We start from the raw sequence: 21,707 nt of genomic DNA, 5'->3' as shown, positions 1-21,707 counted from the left end.
GCAGTCTTTGACTAACCTTTTGGTATTTTCTAAGCTGCTTATATAGGAAAATTAACCTGGGTTTGGCGTTCTTTTGTTATGTTTGTTTTAATTAGTAGATAATGAATGTTGAGATTTCTGGTTCCCTCGTGTGGCTGTAATGGGTCTGGGAGTGAGGAGGGCTGAGTGGAGAGCTCTGTGGGGGTAAAAGGCTACAGAGCTGTGTGATGGGGGAGGCAGAGAGGGGGCTACCTTACAGCACCCACAGCTGGGATTCTCCTGTGCTCTCCCCCTGCCTGAGAGCCTAGCAGGGAACAAAAACCCTGCCTGAATCCTCAGCACAGTGAAATTATCCCAAAACTTAACACCCAGAAGGGTTCTGAGTGAGTTCTGGAGAAGTGCTGTGTGCCATGATCAGGGAAGGCAGTACAGCAGTGGCACGTGAGGCTGAGGGCAGTTCCTAGAAGGTGCCGAGCACCATCTAGCTGCAGTATCAGCACCTTGGAAAGCTTTATCAGGCCTGTCTGAGTTTGTCACCCACAGGAAAGTTAGCATTGTGTGTAGGGGTAAGTTTTGATAAGACTGGGGCTGTAAGTGGTTCTCAGCTAAATTTTAATCTGACCTTTTTTACCAGACAAGCTTAGTGAATGATTATTGCAAATTTATTTTTTTTATTGTTTTAAAAACAGTTTTTGAACCGTGAAGCACTCAGAGTGTTTTCTGTGTTTTGTTCTGCATTTTGAGTCATTTTGTTCCATTTGATTTTAGAATCCATAACTCATGTCTTCGGGATCATAAGTGGATGTGTTGGATTGAATTACAATTGCAAGCTTTAAGATAGTTTCTTGGAGCCAGAGAATTTGACAGCTGTTCCTTTAACTTATCTTTAAGTAAACAGTTACTTTCACACTTGAATATAGGCCTCTGCATTCAAATGAATACTAGCGCACCATTCATATCAGAAATAGGTCTGTTCCCTTAGTCCATTTATTTTCAGTTTTCTAAGGCAGTAAAGAATTTTAAAGGAAACAACCCCCCTCCAAAATTAAGGCATTTTAAATCTGTGTTTGTATTTTAAAATTTTTCCTTGTTGTCTGAACATCTTAGAGATTTTATGTTTGAGGAAGGGGAAATTATATGTTCTTTAAAGATGTGTTACTTTACTACATTCTTTGGTTCTATGAAGTCATCTTTTCTTGCCTTTTTTTTGGTAACTTTTTGAAATGTTTGCTCAACCATTTTGTTTGGATGGCCAAGTCCTCTGCCTCAGGTGCCTGCTTTTATTGTTGGCACCTGTGCACCTGAAGCACCGTAATGGTGGTAGAATCAACATGCCTAAGCTTGTTCTTCATCCCCTGGTGAGGTTCATCTGGGGGAAACCTGAAAGTTGGATACTAGTTTATGATGAACGTGCTGCATGCTATCAGTGGTTCTTTGAGAGAGAGATGAGTCTCTTTGTATGTTGAACATCTGTCTGGATGGGAGGAAATTCCCCGTCTTCTTTCTGTAGGGACCTTTGTTTCTCTCTTGATCAGAGAAGCAGCTGAGCTGTCTAGGGAGATGAATCTAGTCACTGATCAGTAGACAGAAGCATGTCTTTGTTTTTTGGTGCTGAGCATCATCCTCATTCCATTGCTGCATGAACATCTGGACTGTCTTCACCAGAACTCCTGCTTTGTCCAGGAGTTTGTGCAAACAGTGGTACCCACCTGCTTTCTCAAAATTGGAACCCATAAAGATGATCCAGTAACGAATTGGAAGTGATGAAATGGGATTTAAGTTGTTAATGATTCAGCTATCTGCAAGATGGAGAGACTGACAGTATGTTGTCTTCTCCCCAGCAGTTCATTCTAAGATGTAAAAGCATTTGAAACACTTTGATACCATGCTGCTGCCAGCTAGGGCAGGTTTGGCTGTCATGCATCTTTCAATCCCTAGCCTCTTCTGAATATTTGTGAACAAGTACATTACCATGTGCAAGTAGCTTTCCTTTCGGGTTGCGTTTCCTCATCCCTTCTGCAAGAGGAATCTGTTCATGTCCCATGAATGAGAAATGCAGAGAAGGTGCTTGAGAAATGCCAGACTTGGCAAAGCATGGAATTGACTTTCAGTATTGAGATCTATGAGTACCCATGATCTGCTGAAATAGCTTATTTTTCTTAATCACTGAAAATGAATATCTTGTCTCATCCTGCAAGTCTCTGATCTGTCTTTCTGACACGTAGGTGGTATTGGTGTTTCCTGTCAGTAAGCTGAATGGTTATTATGTCTTCTGTATGCTAGTATATTTTGTCACTGGAAATGAAAGATCCTCTCAAGAGGAAAATAATAAGAGAGGGAAGGAGTTTATTATTTTAGTCTTTGGTTGCTTTCTTGTAAAAAATATATATTAATATTTTGGAAATTGAGACACATAAATGAAATACTACTTCCAAGTTATTTATAACTTATATCTCCTCCCTGTTAATGTTAGATTAATAATAAGCCTTTCTGGCTTTTTACCTTGGGGGCTCTCTACAACTTCCAATTAGCTATTAGCTGTCTGAGAAAAGATTGCTGTATTTTATATCATTACTCTGATTTATGGTTTGCTAATCTGCTTCCCTTTTTTTCAGATGAATGTATCGCCTGTAGCTCTTGCTCGTATTTATGAAGAAGACTTTAAACAAGATATGTCTGCCTTAAAGGTACAAATACTAAAGATTCTAAATTTAAGAGTATTTCTAAGCAGTTATTTTGATAAAAAATATGGTTATGAGAGTTTGATCTGAAAGAATAAATTTGTTTCTTGGAAACTGAATGCTGATTTACTTTTTCATTCTTCTGGAACAATATTACACAGTTTTTGAGTAAGGAAATGGGTAAGGGAGAAGCAGTCCTGAGCTTTGGAATGAACAAGCTAAATTTCTTTTGGAACAGTTTTTTTCTGTATTTAGTAGATCCTTGATTCACAGATATCACATATTTACTATAATACAGAAATAGCCTAATTGAAAGTATAGGAAACACAAAATCTTCTTTCCTTGATTTCAGGTGACTTTGCTTCTTGTCTCCCTGTCAGAAGCAGGGAGTGAGGCACTGGGTTTTTTTTGCCACCCCTCAAATAATTTTTTCTGTGTGTATATTATCTTAAATACTGCTTCTGATTTTTTTATGATACTTGCAGTTTTTTTTTAATGATAAAATTGAGGAGAGTGTTCTTTTTAGTTTGTTTCTTAGAGTGAAGGAACTCATTGGCAGTGTGTTACTGAGATGTTACTCTTTCTTTAAGGTGCTTCCTCCTACAGTATATATGAGGGTGACTGAGAATATTCCTCAAATAATTTCCTTTATAAAAACAATAATTTCCAGTGGACAAGCTTATGCAACCTCGCAAGGTAAGACTTTGAGCAAGGTAACTTCTTGTTCAGCACATGTATAGGAAGTTACTGCTCTTAGTAATGCTGTTTTGGAATCAGATACCCTGTGCCAGGCTTTCCTTCTGTTGCTTAACAGGATGTGAGTGAATTGTTTGTGATTACATGAGTGGGCAGAACAACTATTACTCAATTTCTAAGTTAAATGTAGCTCATTACTTAATATAATTGCTTACTGTAAGAAACTGCCATCTAAACTCCTTGGGGAAATTCTGGCCTGGTTTCTACAAGAAAGCTGGGGGAACCTCTGAAAAGTATCTGTGTATCTCCTATGTGCTGTAAAAGATGTGTCTGCAAAGCACAGTGTGTGGATTTCTTCTTTAGCAGAACTGGTAGTTGTAGAAGAGCTCAAGTGCATTGTAACTGGATTAGGTGTAGCTTGAGCTGCAGTAGGGGAGGGGATTGCTGATTGTGCATGGGCAAGGAAGAACCTGGGAGATCTCCAGAATTCAAAGTTATGCTGTGGGCAGAATGAACATGTGCACAGAGGTTATTAAAAAGCTGCATAACATGGAAACATCTGCTACTGCTATTGAAGTATTTCTGAATTTCTAAATCGGAATTTCAAATGGGAGTGGAAGAGCACTTTGTTTTGCTTTTAGGGAAATGTTATCATGTTCTCATCAATGTGCCCCATTTTTGCTATACAGCTAAACATTTCTCCTGTTTTAGGCAATGTTTATTTTGATGTTAAATCCTGGGGAAAAAGATATGGAGTGTTAACTGCTGTGAGCCCTCATACTCAAGATGAAGCAGGTAAGTTCGTGGCACCAGCTTGTTCGCGTTAATGCATTGTTTGAATGCATTTTGCGTCCATGTGCAAACTTTCATTCAACAGACTGAAACAGTTTTCTAACCCATTGTGTATAGCTAACTTTCTGGTTAATTAAGATTACAGTGCTTTCATAGTTACTTTTTAAGGCACTCATTGTTGCCAGTGCAGGAGGAAACTTGGCTTTTCTTCTTCCTTTCATCCTTCCCTCTATACCTTTGTTCTGGTACCTTAGAACAGTTAGGATTCTTAAGCAATTTTTAAGTAATACTTGGCAGTGGTACATAGAAACTTCACAGTGAGGTGGTGTTCTTGCTGTTGGACTATCCAGCAGTAAGGTACTCAAGGGCAAACACAAAGAAGCCTCACCCTCTGTTATTGCTGGGGCAGTTGCACTGCTCTGAAGTTAACTGGATGAATTGCTTTCTTCACTGCTTGTCACTAGGCTAAGCAGACTCTTTGTGTGAGGGTGAGCAATCTCTTCATAGGCTGTGCTAGTGTAGGCCTGTACCCTGGGTTGTGGGAATTTTGCTGCAGTTCTTGCTTTGCAGGATTGCTGAACCTCTCTGTAGTTTCTGTAAGGATCTGATCAGGTCTCTGTGTCAGAGAATTTGTTGCAAGTCTCCTGTATCTTTTTGCAAACTAAAGTTCAGTATTTCATCATTGAAAAAAAAATCTGTTTGTAATTAATGAAAATGCCTTGGAGGCTGATGCTCATGTGCAGCCAGAACCTCTCATAGTTCTGCTCTGGAGTTGTTTCAGCATACAGCTTACGGAGGGAATGCATCTTGTCAACAGTTATTTAGAGGTAATTATTGGCTGCAGTGAGCCAGCAGCCTCCTGGGCTGCCCAGGGAAGAGCATTGCCAGCAGGTCAGTGGAGGTGATCCTTCTCTGCACAGCACTGGTGAGACATGCCTGGAGTGCAGGTCTGATGCTGGGCTCCCCAGAACAGCAGTAGTATGGACATAGTGGAGAAAGGCCAGAAAAGGGCCACAAATATGATGGAGGTACTGGAGCATCTTTCATAGGAGGAAAAGCAGACAGAGCTTGGATACGCAGCCTGGGGAAGAGAAGGCTCGGGGGAATCCTACCCATGTGTACTCATACTGATGGAGGGAATAGAGCAGATAGAACCAGGCTTTTCTCAGTGGCACTTGGTAATGGGACAAGAGGCACTGATCACAACTTGAAACACAGGAAATTCTATTTAAAGCTAAGAAAAATCCTTTTTACCCTGAGGATGGTTAACACAAACCATGTTGCTAAGAGAGGCTGTGGAGTGTCCATCCTTGGTGATAATCAAAGCCTAACTGGACACCATCCTGGACAGCCTGCTGTAGCTGTGCTTGCTCTGAGCAGGGGGCTGGATTAGACTGTCCCCAGATGTGCCTTCCAGCCTCAGCTGTGACTGATTACATATTTTACCCTGCTTCCCCTCTAGTCACAACTGTGTGTTTTCATTTCTAAAGATTATGACACTTGTTTTGCTTGCAACTGAGAAGTTGAAGAGTGCTCTTTTGTAGCAGTCTACTCAAAAAAGGGCGGAAGAGGGTTGGAGTCAGCAGATACTGGTCAGTCAGAACTTGGTAATCTAGTGAAAGAGCCCAGGTGAAGATTCAGTGGATAAAACCAGGGTTATATTTCTGTCTCTTTAATTCTCAGGAATTTTGAATTATATGATTCTAAATGTGAGGTCATGTATTTGTCATGAAAAAAGACAGTCCAGAACCCTGTTCTGTGGCTCCTGCCAGGGAGCGCTGTGTATTTGACTGGAGGTTAGGGGTGAGCGGAGATAATCAGTCCTGCAGTATTGTGACAAAAAGGACTGCATCCTTGGCAGTGTAGTGAAGGAAGGAGCAAATATATCTGGGAGGAGACCTTTGTAGAGAGTTCATTGGTGAAAACGGCACTAAAAAACTGCTACTGTCCAAGAATAGTTTTTGATTCCCTCTTCTTTGTTAGTAAAATCTAAAACACAAAGTAATTGTGTCCCAGAGAAAAAATTGTGGGGTGTTTGTTTGTTTGTGTGTTTTGGTTTGGTTTTATTACCTTTTCTGCTGCAGTACAGTCAGTTTGTCTTGGGGAAACTGGCTGATATATAACTAAATGAATGAAAAATCAGGCAAGCCAGGGAAGGATAAAAGGACTGATAGGATAGGATGTACTAAGGAATCTTGAATCCGTCTTTGTAGCTTGTCAAAATCTATTTCAGTATTCCAATACTTCAGTATTTCAGTTTTCCCCTGTATAAGGGGAAAGAGAGGGAAGTTGTAGTGAAAAGAAGCTGATTGAAAGGGATTAAAATCAGAGTAGTTCACTAAACACACATTTCCTCTTGCTTTCATTTGGCCATTTTTTTTCTTTGAGACATATCCCATTAACAAATCACTTATTCTTGCCAGTTGATTCTGATAAACGACATGGTAAAGATTTTGCCCTGTGGAAGGCTGCCAAGCCTCAGGAGCTATCTTGGAATTCTCCCTGGGGAAAAGGACGACCTGGATGGCACATTGAATGTTCCACAATATCAAGGTCAGATTTCTTGGACTCTGATAAATCTAATGCTATTTTTTTGTTTTCAGTCACAGTACACTGGTAGCAACAGTATTGAAAGTGTTTTCTGGTCAGTAGATAGCACTGCTTTTAATGTGAACATTTTATGCAACCTGGGGTGTCACATGTGGCCCAGATAAACTCTGCCTCACCTTACTGTCACAGCTGTCTGTATGTTTTGGCACCTTCTCTTGAGTCAGACTTGATGCTTAAAATATGGCACATGGGATACACAGTTGATTAGCAGTTCTTTGAACTTGAACTGAGTAACCAAAGGTTTGGTGAAAGTTATGGCACCTCTTTTATTTGCTTCCCTTCCACTTCTAGCAGTCTCCATCAGGCCTAGTTCAGAATGTATGTGTCAGGAGGACAGGGTGTGGGATTCCAGCTTGATCTATGAGGTCTTGATGGCCTTATCTTAACAGAAGCTGTGGATACTCATGCTAATAATCTGAGTGTTATTCAGCTTTTTTGCTGAGTAGTGTTTTCCTTGCAGTTGGTTTGATGTAATTTGCTACTAATTTAAAGTTTTATTTTCACCACAGGAGAAAAAGTCTTCTCTCTCTGGAAGATTGATAGTGTACTTAGTTGTGCATTAGTCTCAGATCTTTTTTTTGGAAGCTAATAACAAATCTTTTAGATCTGACCTTGTTTAGCTTAAATTTTCAGCTAAAGCTGAAAGGAGGTGGAACCAGCTGCTTTAGGTTTCTCTTTCATATGCTTTTCTGGTGCACCTGGGATTGTTAGTCATTTCTACCTGCTTGTGAAAAGTGTTTATAAGGGTGATTTTCTGTCTGTAAGTAGTTTCAGCATAGTGAGGCAGCTCTTCAAGCAATCAAAGTGCACAAAATCGTTCTGTGTTTGATGTACAACCTCTGACAGAAGTGCACAGATAAGAAATGTCAGTTATGACATGGCCTGTCTGTTAAGGTAGTGCTGTTTATAGTCTGCATTTCTTTTTGTAAAAATGTATTTTATTGAGGTTAGATGAGGCTTCTGCTGTATAAATAAAAGCTGACCCATGGAGAGCATAAATGTAGTAATCTGGGACTGTGAAAAATGGAGAGCTTACTTTGGTAAGTGACCTAAACCAATTTGCTGTGCTGTTCAAGGCCCATTTTTAAGCAATACTTACTTAGCTGTCTGTTTTGCCAAATATCTCAAAGAACTTTAACTAAGTTAGATGAATTCATTTTGGGAAGTCTGTGAATGAGGAGTCTCTGGTCTCTAGAGCAGCCCTGGAGGAGGGAATCCCCTGCTTTGGCCCCCTCAGGCATGATCTTCTCTCTGCATTTTCCCTTGTGGTGAGGTGGGCAGTTCCTTCTGTCCCTGTGCATTTGGCAGATCCATCTGTCGCCTCTCTTCAGCTCTTAATGGTTTTGTTGGAGGAAACAGCAAGTGCTCCTCTGTAAGTGGCACAAGAGGAGGTGAGGGTCAGTCCTGGGAAGATTTGTGCTTTAGCTGGTTTTGAAGCAGGCAGGAGCAAGAAGGATGAACTTAGAGGAAATGGTGACAGCCGCTCTTTCTTCGTTCCTCTCTTCTCCTTGTCTTTTCCTCCTGACAGCTTCTGCAAAGCCATCTCATGACACAGTGTTAGCAGGGTGTTTTGTCTCAAAAAGGGATTAATGTTTGGCCAGCTACCAGGAGCACCTTGTGAAGGTGACATATGGGAGGCCTGTGTGTTTGTCTGTAGGCCTTGCATCTTTCCCTGCTTGAGCACTCTTGGTTTCTGAGCAGTTGACACACATCCCTGTGAGCTGTAAGTGTAATCTTTGTTTAACAGATAGGCAAAATAAAGTTGATAAAGTTGCTAACCTGCCCAGCTTGACCTGACTGCACACACTGTTGTGTGAATTCTTACAGAAAAGGTACAAGATAAGGAAGAGTAATACCAAATTTGTAGAAATAAGTTGTTAGATTTAGACACAGAAGCACTTGTCTGATACTGAAACTGTAGCAGAACAAGGAAAGGAGACATCCTGCTTTGCCTTCCTTTAAGGTAGAAAAATAATTGCTTCTACTAAGGAGAAGTAATTGTGAGCAGATACAGGTCCTGTCCGTACAAGTTCTGCTGCAGTTTTGGTGTCCAAGATATGTGTAAAGTCTTTCTTTAAAACTGCAGTTACTAAATTGTAACTTACTTAAATTTATGTTGTTTCATCTTACTATTTTCTGCATTTCTTTTTATGAAAAGCTTTTGTGGTGTTCTACTTACTGATTAGGAAAATATTGTTACAGTGCAGTGTTTGGAAAGCAGCTGGACATCCATACCGGTGGAATAGATCTTGCATTTCCTCATCATGAAAATGAAATTGCACAGTGTGAGGTGTATCATCAGTGTGAGCAATGGGGGAATTACTTTCTGCATTCTGGTAAGTAAAATATTGATGACTTGAGAGGCCTGTGCAAATACAATAGTTTGGGTTTTTTAAGTTTGGCATTTCATGCTATGAAAACAGGTTACACTGCCTGGCATTATGTAGAACTGCTCCTTGCTCCCTCTGCGTAAAAGTGCTTCCTTCAGTGAAGTTGGTGCTGTACAGTGCTTTGAACTACAACACTGATGGCTCTAGTGCTGTTCCCATTGATGGAAACCTTGACATTTGTTCTTCCTGTTGCAGTTGTGGTGGTTCTGGATGGACAGCTGAAATCAATAGAAAGGCAGATTCAAGTTTGCAGCCTCTCTTTTGCTGATTAGTATTTTGGGCAGGATGTTTCTGTGAACTCTTGGAGCTTCTTCTCTGAGTAGAAGAGCTGCAGAGTTAAGCCTGTGGTACACTCTGGGAATTACATGAGCTTTCATTCTTATATATTTGTACTGTCTGGGATGAATATTGAATTCTAGTTTCAGTTCCCAGTGCAGAGCCGGTTGTAAATCAATAGCAATTGTCCAGAGGCTGGTGCCTCCTCCAGTGTGTGCTTTGTTCCCGAGGTGCTGTGGAATCCTCTGCACTTCCACTGAGATGCACAGGTTACTGCCAAGTTGAGCTCTATGTTGACATACCAGTGAATCTGGCTTTTCAAACTTGGAACTGAAACTGTAGGGGAAATATTTTTTGATACCAGCTAAATAAAGTGGAGTCAATTAAGAAAAAAAAAGAAAAAGGGAGAACTTAGTTCCAAGGGCAATTTGTACATTGAGGTTCTCTAGAAGCTGACAGATTACATTCATTAAGTCAAAAAGTCTTGCTGGAGGATGATGGTGTGAATTATTTAGGGCAAATGAATCAGCTTCAGAAACAATTTATTCTGCTAACAGACCAGAATTTTAGCAGCTCAGAATTGGAGGAGCAATCCCCATTAGAGGAAGAAAATCCCTGCACTGGGGATAAATCTTACAAGGACTTTATTTTTAGACTGCTTGTACTCTGGGAAGAGCGCCAAACTGAAGTTATGAAAATCTTTGTATTTTGTATTCTTGAATGAAATCATTCTAAGTACTGAAACTCTTGGAAGAGGAATATTAATTCAAATTCAGATGTTACCGGTACCTTTTTAGGAAAACAGAATCCAACTATTTTAAGCTTGTCTGCCTGAAGTTAAGTAAGTCAGTATTTAGGCACCTTTGCAAAAGAGAAAAAGTAGTCTTACCCAGGCTCTTCCCCTTCTCCCAGGAGAATTTTGGCTGTGGGTTTTACTTGAGTCACAAGAGCTGCAGGTGTCCAGCTGTGTCTGACAGCCTGAATATGCTTGCTGTGTGTCCCAGGATTAACAATGCAGTGGTGAAAGTGGCCTCACCTGCTAGCAGACATGACAGACAGTGAAAGGAAGATTTTTTTATCATGGATAGCTGCTGTAGCTGGTTCTGCATCCACAGACTTTTTGATTCATTCCTACTCTCCATAGAGTATGTTGTGCAAAATTAAATTTCGAGGTGGTCAAGGTAGGACTGGAGGTAGTCTTCTCATGGCGAGTTCCTGCTGCTATGAATCATTATCAAAAATAGCTGAGAAGTGAAACTATGAGTTTTTCAGGTCCAGCTATCAGGCCTGAGCTTGTTGCTTTCATATCCAGATGAGTGCAATGGGGGTTTTATCTACTTGTAGAATCAAGAGGGTTTCAGGCAAGGCTGCAAAGCAGCTCTGTGCAGCAAGTAGCACAAAATGCAGAGAGTTGCATAGGTAACTGAGCAAGAAATGCCACTTCTGTCACCACTCATAAGAGCAGGAGCACGATTTGTACATTGTCCTTGTGGAGCACTCTGAGGCATTGGTAACACTGGGCTGCCAAATGTGAAAGAATGCAGTGCTGGTAGGGTATTACAGAGCAAGAGAAATTGATGCTTAAAAGTCTGCCTCAAAGTATGATTAAGTGCTGGATGCTGCAGGTCACAGAAGTGCCTAAAATCCCATGTTAGTTGTGGGTGGTTGGTAACTTACAGAATTACTTACATTAGGAGAAGCCTATTAAGGCTTTTAACAACATTTCTGAAATTATGCTGAGTAATCTTTCAGTGGCAGCATGTTTGGCATCTTTCCAGTGCTGTGAATAATTGGTGGTTTCCATCAGTGGTGCTCCCACGGCTCACGAGGATGAAACCTGGGAGCAGTCAACCTTAGGCTGTACTTCTCCTGTCTTTCTTCGACAGAGCTTTCAGTCCTAAAGCCAAGCTCTATATACTCTCGTAACTGCAGCGTTAGTGCCTTCTTCCTGTGCTACAGCCTTGCAAAGCAGTGGTCTGTGTGACTATTGAAAGTTTTAGCAGTGCTCAGAGCTCATTTTACAATAAACTAATTCAAATTAGGCTTTGTAGCTGCACCTCTCCCTGACCCTGCTTTTTCTCAGTCTCACAAGTCTGGAGAAGTTGAGAACTCCAGTGAGTGTAGAAAATTCATTTTGCATTTAAGATATTTTGAACCAGTGCTATAAAACTTTGGGGTAAAAAAAATAATGTTAACAGCCACCAGCAAGTAATAAGTACAGAAGATTGAGTTTTAAGGATTTTTTAATGTGAGATCACTGGAAAACATTTCTTAAAATCCTTCTGAGAAGTCAAGAGTAACAGGTAAGGTACTTGTTCTGCGAAGACTGAAGCTATTTGCTTGCTTGTTCTTACCAGTTTATTGTCAGTTCTGAATGGGGAGACTCATGGTGGTGGTGGGGATTTTTTTTTTTTTTTTAATGTTTTAAATGTCTATATTTTAAAATTCACCTAGAGGAAGTTTTGAGGATGGAGGAGTGTGCAAGACTGTAGGCAAAGCTATTGAAAAATGTCACCCATTACATTGTAATGCTCGGCATGTATCCATCATAGCATATGCTGCCTCCAACATTTACAGTGTCTCAGTGCAGTCTTTCTAATTTGCTCCCTATTCAGAAGCACACTTGTTTATCCTGATTAATTGCTTTTTCTTTTTTTTTCACTATAGGGCATTTGCATGTTAAAGGAAGTAAAGAAAAAATGTCAAAGTCATTAAAAAACTACATAACGATTAAGGTAATTTCTTTGTTTGAATTGAAGCAATTTTGTAGGTTTGTATTATGTAAATATTAATCACAGCCCTCTTTTGAGAAAACTTTCGAGTGTGTGCTTGTGCTGCAGTGTTTCTCTAGAACTGATGCATCTGTTACTGTGGATCTCAGTGTAGGATTATATTATTATTATAATACTGTATTATATTATTATTGTATATTAATATTGTATATTATTATATATTATTGTATTATTGTATATTATTATTATATTGTTGGCTTGCTTATAACAATGGATCTTGCTGAGCTGAGAGTGTTTGTAGGAGAGAGTTTGTGCCCAGTACCAGAATCCTGCAGTGTAGATTTGTGATTGGACTTGACAGTCTCGGGGGTCTTTTCCAACCTGAATGATTCTGTTCTGTAGTGATGGGTTTTTGTCAGTCTATTCTTAATAGTGCTTTGAAAAAGCATGGACTTGGAAAAGAATGGCTGTTTTTTCTTGGAAAAGAATGAAATGTCCTTCTTTAGGTGAAATGGGACATAGTGTCAGTGTTTTGTCAGGAAGCTACTGGGCATCCTGAGCCACACTATTGCAGCAGTCTCTCCCATTACCCTTTATCTTTATACAGTGACCTTGTTGATGCATAGAAGCTTTGCCTTTTGGTACCCACGAGCCACATGACTATGTCGTATTTCACTGTGTCCCCAGGTCTTTGGTGTGGCCCAGAGCTGGGTTTCTCTGCCACCTGTGTGCGATACAGCTGTGCTTGGTGCTGGGGTGGCTCCACTAATGATGCTGGAATAGGGTGATTTCCTTCCTTGAGACAAAACTTTGGCATATTCCAAAGGCAGCTTCTCCTTTGCCCTCTTGGAAGAATTAATTAAAATCCCTTTAAAAAGAAGTTCAATATGAGCTGCTTTATTCTTAAGTCTTCTGATGCTGTCTGGGTACAGTTAAGCCCTGTCTCCCTGGAGCTAACAACTTTCACAGAAATCTCACGAGTCTCAGCAGACGTTGTGGACAGAGTGGAGAAATGACCACAAATGCAGTGCATGGAGTTAAAAACAACATATGAAAATGTTCCACTCCATGTCCCCCATGATGGCACAACTTGTGTTGAGGAAACAAATATTTCAGGCCTGTCTCTCTTTCCTTGTGGGTCTCTGCTTTTCATCTCTGCCCTTACACATGGCTAACAAGTATTAATCCTTTCTGGGAGGTGATTTTCAGTCCAGTGAAACAATTTTTTTCCTGTACAGCTGCCTTGCACATTAAAAGTTAAGCCCTACATGGAAGGTTTTATGCCTGTGCCAAAAGAGGGGACGTTTGTCCAGGATCTTCCCTTGGTCCAGGCAGTTGCCACTTGCATCCCAAGCTGTCAGCTGGGCACAACAGCCCTGCATCCTCTGCATCCAGCTGCCCTGGTTTTCCCCCCTTGTACCCTACTCCAGGGTTTTTTTTTCCCTTTTTTAATAGTTGTTAATTCTGAGCCCAAAAATCAAAGAGATTGTGATAGCACAGGGCCAAGCAACCTGCTTTCAAAGAGCAGTATCTTCATCTGTTCTCTGTTTTTAATGAAATGCAGAGTTGTTTTTTCTAGTTTGAACAGTTCTTTCCCAAATTTGAATTTATTTCCGTACTGTACTCGCATTGTTCTACCTCTATATATTAGTGTAAAGCTTCTGGGCATATTGGGTACACTCATTTATATCCATTTAATTTTAAAAACTCACAACAAACAAACACCCACCAAAACACTCAGTATCACTGTTTCTTTATTGTGATTACCTCAATTATTTCTGTTTTCACTTGAGAGACAGCACATTGCTGATGCTTTTCTACTGCTCAGGCTGGTTTAGTCTTGTAGCAGAAGCCTTATTTCAAAATGTGAGATTTAAGCAAATGACACTTTCAATATTTTCTCACTTGTACTGGCTTCTTATGATTTTTGTTTTTTGTGGCACTTCAGTGATCCTCACCAGTTTGCAAATTAAAGAAAAAAAAGGCAGAAGTGCAATAGTCACAGTCAATCTACCACAGTGTCCAGTGCCACAGTGCTGAGAGCAGGGTTTGAAGTGATTGAATGTTTTATTAGTGTGCCTTTCAAGTATTTAAATAGTTCATTATACTATTAATATAAATTAATTGTACTAGTAGTAATACTAATAGTTTACTGTTTACTGGAGTAAATTATTTGTAAAGCTAGATATATATTAGAGTGGAATTTATTAGGCTTCATAATTAACACAGATAACTCTTTTTATGTTGCTAGGATTTATCTTTGTTCACTCCTTGTGTTTCTTCATATTCTAGTCCTGCAGAAAAAGTATGCTAATTTTCTTTTTCGAGAAATCTTTTTTTTTTGTAAAGTCTGCAAAACTCAGGAGCTTTCCTTTCTGTAAGATTGTATCCCAATCTTAGTCTGATAATTTCATTTTGAGTTTCTTTTGCAAAGGTCTTTATACAGTGTGTGTTTGATTGTACTTGCAAAATAATTTTCCCTGTCTTATATTGGACATTGTGTGTGTATCTTGTATATATGTATGCACATCTATTTTATATGGAATTGAATTTTATTTAGTTTAGGTTTTAAAGCAGTGTTAGAGTTTAAAGGTTTTATGCCTATCTTAAATTGCAAAGATGTGCTATTTGTCGTGCTAGTTTGAAAAACAAGGGGGTGGAAGTGGAAGAGCTCCTGAGGAAATTGATATCATTCTAAAGCTGTCTTTTTGTGCACGGAATTTAGGACTTCCTGAAGAAATGTTCATCAGATCAATTCAGAATGTTTTGTTTGCGTGGAAGATACAGCTCAGGTAAGGAAAAGCCCATTACCTGTGGAGGTGTGCATGGCTTTCCACACACCCTTCCCAGCTCCCCCTGTGGGGCTGTGCAGTTCCCAGAATCCAGTGGGTGGAAAGGTTTTCATGATGCTCTTTGGCTAAACATTTAGAAAATTGTCTTTACTGAGCACAGTACATAACCATTCATTTAAATACCTTCTTGAGCTGCAGTTAGTTGTGACTCTCAGTTAATTGTACTTTTAATTAATGAATTACCTCTGTCTCTGATTTGCATCTTTTGTAGTTGTATTGCAGTCACAATCAGCTGTTGTTGGAGACATATCTAGATGGAGCTGTGGCTTATATTCCTGTAGGATGTGATGAGGGCTGGCTAATAATTTTATATCTCCCTGCTGCGTTACCATTTTTGTCCTGTGGCGTTCCTTTCCTGAGTGTTCAGACAGTTCTGTGGTGCAGTGCAGCTCGCTTAGACTGCTCATGATAACCTGATGAACATCCTAGCCTGGCAAATATCTCTGCTGGTGGGGAGAGGTATAGGAGATTTTGTCAGCTTCCCTGTCTACCTCATAGTGTTTCCAGCAGGTAGCTGCTGCTTTGAGCTGGAAGAGTTTTCATCTGTCTGGTGTTCTTATCAGTTTATTGGGGCCTGCCAAAAGCAGATGGTAGTTCCTTAGCCACTGCCAGGTCACCTGGCTTGTTGGCTGTCCTGGCATAGCAAGGGAATGGTGGAACATGGGGCAGCAGCTGCAGTGGTGTTCCAGTGGGCCTCTATCTGCCTTGGGTAAAGCACCTATAGCAGTGTGACTGTAAGAGCTGGCGTGGCCAGGGCTCTGGGGCATTGCTTGTGCCTGTCAGTGTGCAGTGCGCTGCCAGCCTTTATAGTCGTGCAGTCATAGGACTGAGAAGTCTTTCTGCTTGTTAACACTGTTAGCTGCTTTGAAGGAGCCACCCATGTGATCTTCCTGGTGGATCCTCCCTGTCCTAGGACAGTTGAAGGCATCAGGAATGGAATAGATGCCTGCAGTGTGTTTAAAGCGTGGAATAGTAAAGGGAAAGGTGGTTATTAACTTCCTCTCCATTGTATTAGGAAGGTGTGCATCCAGTTGGGAAGTCTGCTGCAGAACAGCATCCTGTTTGGGGCAGGCAGTGGGTTGGTGGCATGCTTGGCTGTTCTGGGATGATGCTGCAGGGCAGTGGCACACTTGGCTGATTTCCTCTTTTAGGAGATGAAATACCTTGTGTACACTTAAGTGGCTCCCTGGCTGGGGGCACTTGGGACTTGTAAACAAATGTGTGTTAAAAACAAAAGGAAAGACTAACACCTGCTACACTATCATATATGTATGTTTGTCATGTAAACAAGAGCTAAATGTCTGGTAGTTTCTAGCCTTGCCTTGGGACAAGGAATGGCACTGGACCACTGCAGTGGAAGGTTCCTGCAGGCTTTCTTCACTCCCTGTCAGCTGGCTGCATTTGAACCTGTGCTTTTTGTATTACTTCTAGGATAATGTCGTGGTTTTAAACCAATAACTAAGAAAATTACTTATTTCTTGCTGTGAGATATGGATTAGAACAAGAGCAAAACAGGCATAAAACTTAAAAGGGAAAAAAAAGAAAGTTTATTGACAAACTACAATAAGAACACCAGAATAAACTTCCAGAAAAACCTTTTCATCCCCTGTCTACCCACTATTCCCTTGTTCACATGACAAAAGAGACAAAACCTTTGGAACTTTGATGGTTAAAACAGTCCCAATTCTTGCTACAGTCTTTTCACCAGTCTTTATAGAGAAACAGAAGTTTCTTCCTGTTAATTTATGGAGTTTCTCACAAGAAAAACTATTTTTCTTATAGTTTTCCATTGCTCTAATGTTAGCTGCCCAGAGCTGCTGTTATTAGAGCCCACTCCTCCCATTTTTCACATCACTCTCAAGTGTGTATGGGCCATGAGTCTAGGGATGGGATTTTTAAGGATAAGTTATTCAAAGGCAAAAAGTCTTCTTCATCTGTTTCCGTGAGCTTCACCAGAAAACAGTTTTCTCATTGCCTCTCAAGGCTTCAAATCTTCCAGCACTTCACTGTACCATAATTACTCTACTTTTTACTCAAAATTTACACTTTGAACACTCTATTCTTCCCTATATACTGTCATGAATTAAAGGAGCGTTTTCAAGACCTTATTGTCCATTTCCATAGTTTTAACAGAAAGATATTTCAGCTTAATTAAAGCATCTTCTTAATTCTCTACCTTTTCTTTTCTTTCCTGTCACTAGTAGTTTATAAAGTCTCTTTTCATGTTGATCACTCTCTTTTCTCTGTCTGGATAAAAAGATTAATCCGCAAGTCTCATCTGGGAAATGAAAGAGTTAAAATCTTGCCCAGGCTGTTGTAGGTAGTTCTGTGGCCTCGGCCGGTGCAGGAGCTGGAGCCGTCTGCGATGGAAAGCTCCTCATGGCTGTTCTGGAGAGTGTAGGCGCCGCGCCCAGCCCGCTGCAGGCCCAGAGCCCTCTCTCCTTCTTCACTCAGCAGTCTCCAGTGAATCCAGCCACAGCAAAAAACCTGCAGCCGAGCCAGAGATCGGCTCGGCCCGGCCCGGCCAGAGCCCGGAGAAAACCCCCTCCACAGGGCCCGCATCCCCCGGCCGGGAGACGCTGGGCCCAGCCCAGTCCCCGCCCGGCCGCATGGCCTGGGCAGGGAGCGGGAAGCCTGGGGCTCTGCCGCCCTTCCCAGCCAGGAAACAAAGAGAACCAAGAGAGCTCTGGTTTTACACTTTAAGGTAGGGTTCACAAGTTGATCCCACTTTTCAATGGCCTAAACTGCTGTCAATTCTCAGCAATGACCGATAATTGGTCAAGAGAAAAGACGCCAGGCAGATCTCAGCAACTTAAACTTTCTTAAAGGTAAAGTAACTCCATGACAGATAAACACCTTCCTGAGGTAAAAAAAGTGCTACCTGTGTGGATGTGGGTGGTTTTGATGAAAGGATATGGTGGTGTTATATCACAGCATAAGCCAGTTGGCAGGTAAGGGTTGCTCAGAAGTCTGCACTTGCCATGTCCACCTTACAAGGCCATGTGCATTATTAGCTTCCCAATAAAGAGCCAGAGTCAGCCTCTGTTGAGCCAGGTATTCACTGTGCTGCCTGTCAGCTTGTGTCCCTGCTGTCAGTTCACTTTGGTTTAAACATAAGTTTACTGTACTCCTCATCTTGCTGTCTGCTCATATTTTTCTTAGACGTGAGATCCCAAGCACCTTCTGTTTGTTTCTTAAAAGGTTTTTATAGCCTAGACCAATGGGTGATGGTTCCTGCCATCCCTACCTGCCAAAGAAAGCCTTTTGTAAACTCCAGGTTTGGGTGTCAGGTGGTACTGCAAAAGTTGGATTGAATCTGTAAAAAAGATCTTTGTAGGCATGTGCCTGAAGGCAGGTCCTGACAGTTGGGAATGGCTCATGCTTGGTACTGTGGTTTCTTTGGCTTGGAACGGGTCTTTTTCATAGTCTGGGCTACCCCCCTGTCTGTGTGTGTGCTGACAGGCACAAATAAAGACAAATGTGACTCCAGACTGCCGCAGCCTTAGAGGGGCAAGGGTTGAAAGGGGTGTGTGCAGGGAGCTGCATGTGTTTCGTGGGAGTGGAGTCCCTTCCTGTGATGATTGTTGTCAGAGGGAGTATAAAGCTGCATGCCTTGCTTGTGGGGAAGAGGAGAAAAGTCAGAAAAAGGAGACTTTGATCATCCTTCCATAATGTATTTCTGTGTGGGGTTCCTCTGCTTCATCGCCCTTCTCTGCCTGCTTGGGGTCATGGGGCAGAGCTGCTTGGGACGAAGCTGAGCTCTGGGGGTACTGGTGATTATCTGGGCATTTTGATTTGGCTGGTGCCTCTGGCTGTTTCCTTCCTGGCCTGAATCACCACCCTGTGGCACATCTGAGGCTGTTGGAAAAATGGTTCCTAGGTACCCCAGGCAGCAGCATGGTGACCCTCCACCAACATGCCAGCTGCTTCAGGGTGCAGCTTGAGAGGAGAGGTGCCATCTCTGAAGTCCTGTGGGACCCTGCTGTGAGGCAGCACTTTTCGTCTTGCATCTCATCAGCAGTGGCTTCACTTTATGCAGTGAAGGGCAGGGCATGTGAGCCCTGCCACAGTCAGTGGGGTTCTGTCTCCAGAATGCTCTCCTGGTCATCAGAAATGCTCTGGTGATTTTGTGAACCTTGGTGAACTGCAATGTTTTGACCCCTCTGGTGTGTAACTACTTGTTGGTGCTAATAAACAAATACATTGTAATCTGATGATGCATTGGTGATGCTGTTGGTGGCAAAGGAGGGAAGGAGTGGGGAGCACAGTGAAGGTTTATAGGGCCAGGCTTGCCTGTGCTGCATTGTGGGTTTGCGGTGCCTGCAGGCAGTGGTTTAAGAGTATGCCCTGAACTGGGGATGAAGAATGACTTGAACCAAAGTAGGTTTCATCAGGATAAACTCCTATCAAGTATTCCTTGCAGAATTATTGTAACCAGGTTAATCAATTAAGTAGTCCTAGTGTATATAAGTGATCACTCTGTGTCCCACTGTGTTATTGAGGTCTGTATATTCATCTTTTTGAAAACTGAATAAAGTTTGATTTAATGAGGCAGTAATGCAGATTTTTAATTATGCACAAGTGAAAAATCTAACAAATACAGGTCCAGACTTAACATCTTTGTTACACTGGGGCAAATCCTGTGGAAAGTCTGTTTAAACAATTCGGTTTCCTTGGGATTTAGGCTAATGGAACTGATATCAGGTCTCACGTCTGACTGCTTTTTCCCTCTTACATCTGTCCTCTTGGTAAGACTGTCTGCTCTAAAGAGTCTGTTTGGGCAGCATTGAGTAATTCTATAAAGCAGTTGGATGTACCATGGGCAGGACCAGAGGTGAGATTTCTGTGGAGACTATGGGTGATGCTCAGTGCTGATGATATTAGGAATATGCTGGCAGCTGTAGTTTGGATGTACCTTATTGCAGAGGTCAGGTATGCAAGAGTGAAGCAATACTGCACTGGCTATGGATGGCTCTGGTGTGATACTGGGGGAAGGAATGCATTCAAACTTAGGCCTGTCCTAGGTGGACACAACTTCCACTGAAGTCAGGTGAGCTCTCTTATGTGGGGTCCAAAAGCCTGTACAGAAAATTGCACATTACTGTGCAAATAAAAAAAAGCCTCTCACTGATAGCAATTCCCAGTAAAAGTGACAGTGCTAGTCTGGCACCTGCACTTTGCAAGGCGAGAGGAGTCTGCTGAACTGCCAGCAGGAGTGGACTCTGGAAGTTCCCACAGTAGAATTGCCTGCCAAAGGTTAAGGTCTCCCTGCATGCAGTGGGGATGTCTGTGTGCATGGATGCCTTGTTATATTAGTGGTAGGGCTAATGTTTCTGCAGCTGGTGGAAGAGAAGTTCTGTGGGCATCTCACAGTAAAGTGCAGCTCAGCTGTGGATGCAAGGAATCATTTACTTTGAGGTTTTATCTTTCTTTCCAGTGGCCATAAGAGGCTTTGATATGTGTAACAAATCCCCCCCTAGACGTGCCCTTATGAGTTTAAGCAATTTGGTATTTTCTCTAAATACAGCTTTCTCAAAGTAGTATGGTCAGTCTGGCATTGATGTTGTGAGGGAATTGTTCAGGAGCTAGACCACAAATTTTAGGTTCATCTAGATTTTAGATGCTGGTGAAGCAGCCCTTTTAAACAGTCAGTGGTGAGAGTTAGGTTTAGGTTCCTTTGGAGGTCTCCAAATACAGATTCTGTCTACCTAAATTAGAATAGGCACAAAATTAGAGGTATATGTTGCCATCACTAGAACACTTAAAGTATATTAAATCCTAATGCTTTGGATTGATAACTTTGCAGAGAGATTCAATAGTGGAAAAAAAAATTAAAGTTAAATAGTGATTGCTTCAGTAAACTTCAAGATTCAGTTTTTTTAATCAGTTTGATAATGTTTCCCAGTAGGTTATACTTGAGCATTTGTAGTGATTGTCTTTTATATTGATTTAATTCACCTGGTGTGCATGAAGAATGGAGCTTTTAATTAAATGTGCAATTAATTGTTATTATTTGTATAGCAAACTTCTTACAAACTTCTTTGTCTCCAAATACTGTTCCTATGTATGACAGACAACATTCTCTCCATCATAATGCCTTCATTTCTTTTTTCTTAGCAGTAGAATTTAGTGAGGAGAGCATGGAAGATGCAAAGAACCTTCTTCAGGCAATCTCCTCATTTATTAGAGATGCAAATGCTTATATAAAAGGACAGCTGGTGTGTGACCCTGTTAGAGAAGACATATTGTGGGAAAGGTAGGTGCAACTCCTGTATCTTAAAAGACTGTGATTGTGTGAGCAGTAGTTCACTGACAGACTGAGAAGTTCTGTTTAAGAAGCAGGACAAGGAGTGAGTAGCAGTCCTTCCAGACAAAAAAACCAAGGGCAGGTTTTTTTAGAAATTCTCTTTCTAGCCAGCTGTTTTTGCTCATAGTCTGCTACACTCAGTTCATTGTGTTTTTAAGATCTGGGTTACTTATCTAGTGTGCCTCTCCTAATACAGGCATCTTTGCTCCTCATGAGCCATGTAGGAGGCAAGGCTGTGAGGCTCCCCAATTTGTAAGTAGAGCTGGGCACTAGTGACCAGAGAAGAAAGAGGATGTCTGAAGAGTGACACATCTTGGGCACATGAATTTGTAATCAAGCTGGCTGGCACTGTGGTGTGCAGCAGAGGAGAGAAGGGGCTACTGCGAGATTGG

At 41.4% G+C, this 21,707-nt stretch overlaps 1 protein-coding gene across 5 annotated transcripts in view; it reads left to right on the top strand.

The window, feature by feature from the left end:
* The window catches only part of CARS2 (cysteinyl-tRNA synthetase 2, mitochondrial), a 36,968-nt gene that overhangs the window by 5,073 nt on the left and 10,188 nt on the right, over positions 1 to 21,707 (top strand). For 4 of the 5 annotated variants that reach the window (XM_088051603.1, XM_014250850.2, XM_088051606.1 and 1 more), the window contains exons 4-11: positions 2,595 to 2,666; positions 3,251 to 3,356; positions 4,068 to 4,151; positions 6,572 to 6,701; positions 8,961 to 9,094; positions 12,092 to 12,159; positions 14,882 to 14,948; positions 21,126 to 21,264. In XM_088051603.1, coding sequence (XP_087907729.1) covers positions 2,595 to 2,666; positions 3,251 to 3,356; positions 4,068 to 4,151; positions 6,572 to 6,701; positions 8,961 to 9,094; positions 12,092 to 12,159; positions 14,882 to 14,948; positions 21,126 to 21,264 — 800 coding nt within the window. The remainder of the gene's footprint in view (positions 1 to 2,594; positions 2,667 to 3,250; positions 3,357 to 4,067; positions 4,152 to 6,571; positions 6,702 to 8,960; positions 9,095 to 12,091; positions 12,160 to 14,881; positions 14,949 to 21,125; positions 21,265 to 21,707) is intronic. The other variant, XM_088051602.1, reaches the window with a different exon arrangement.

Source organism: Pseudopodoces humilis, chromosome 2 (genome assembly GCF_049639895.1).
Source record: "Pseudopodoces humilis isolate 2021_Gansu_Grassland_sample_001 chromosome 2, ASM4963989v1, whole genome shotgun sequence".
Lineage (NCBI taxonomy): Eukaryota > Metazoa > Chordata > Aves > Passeriformes > Paridae > Pseudopodoces > Pseudopodoces humilis.
Note: the sequence above shows the minus strand (reverse complement) of the source record. Positions and strands in the feature narration are given on the sequence as shown.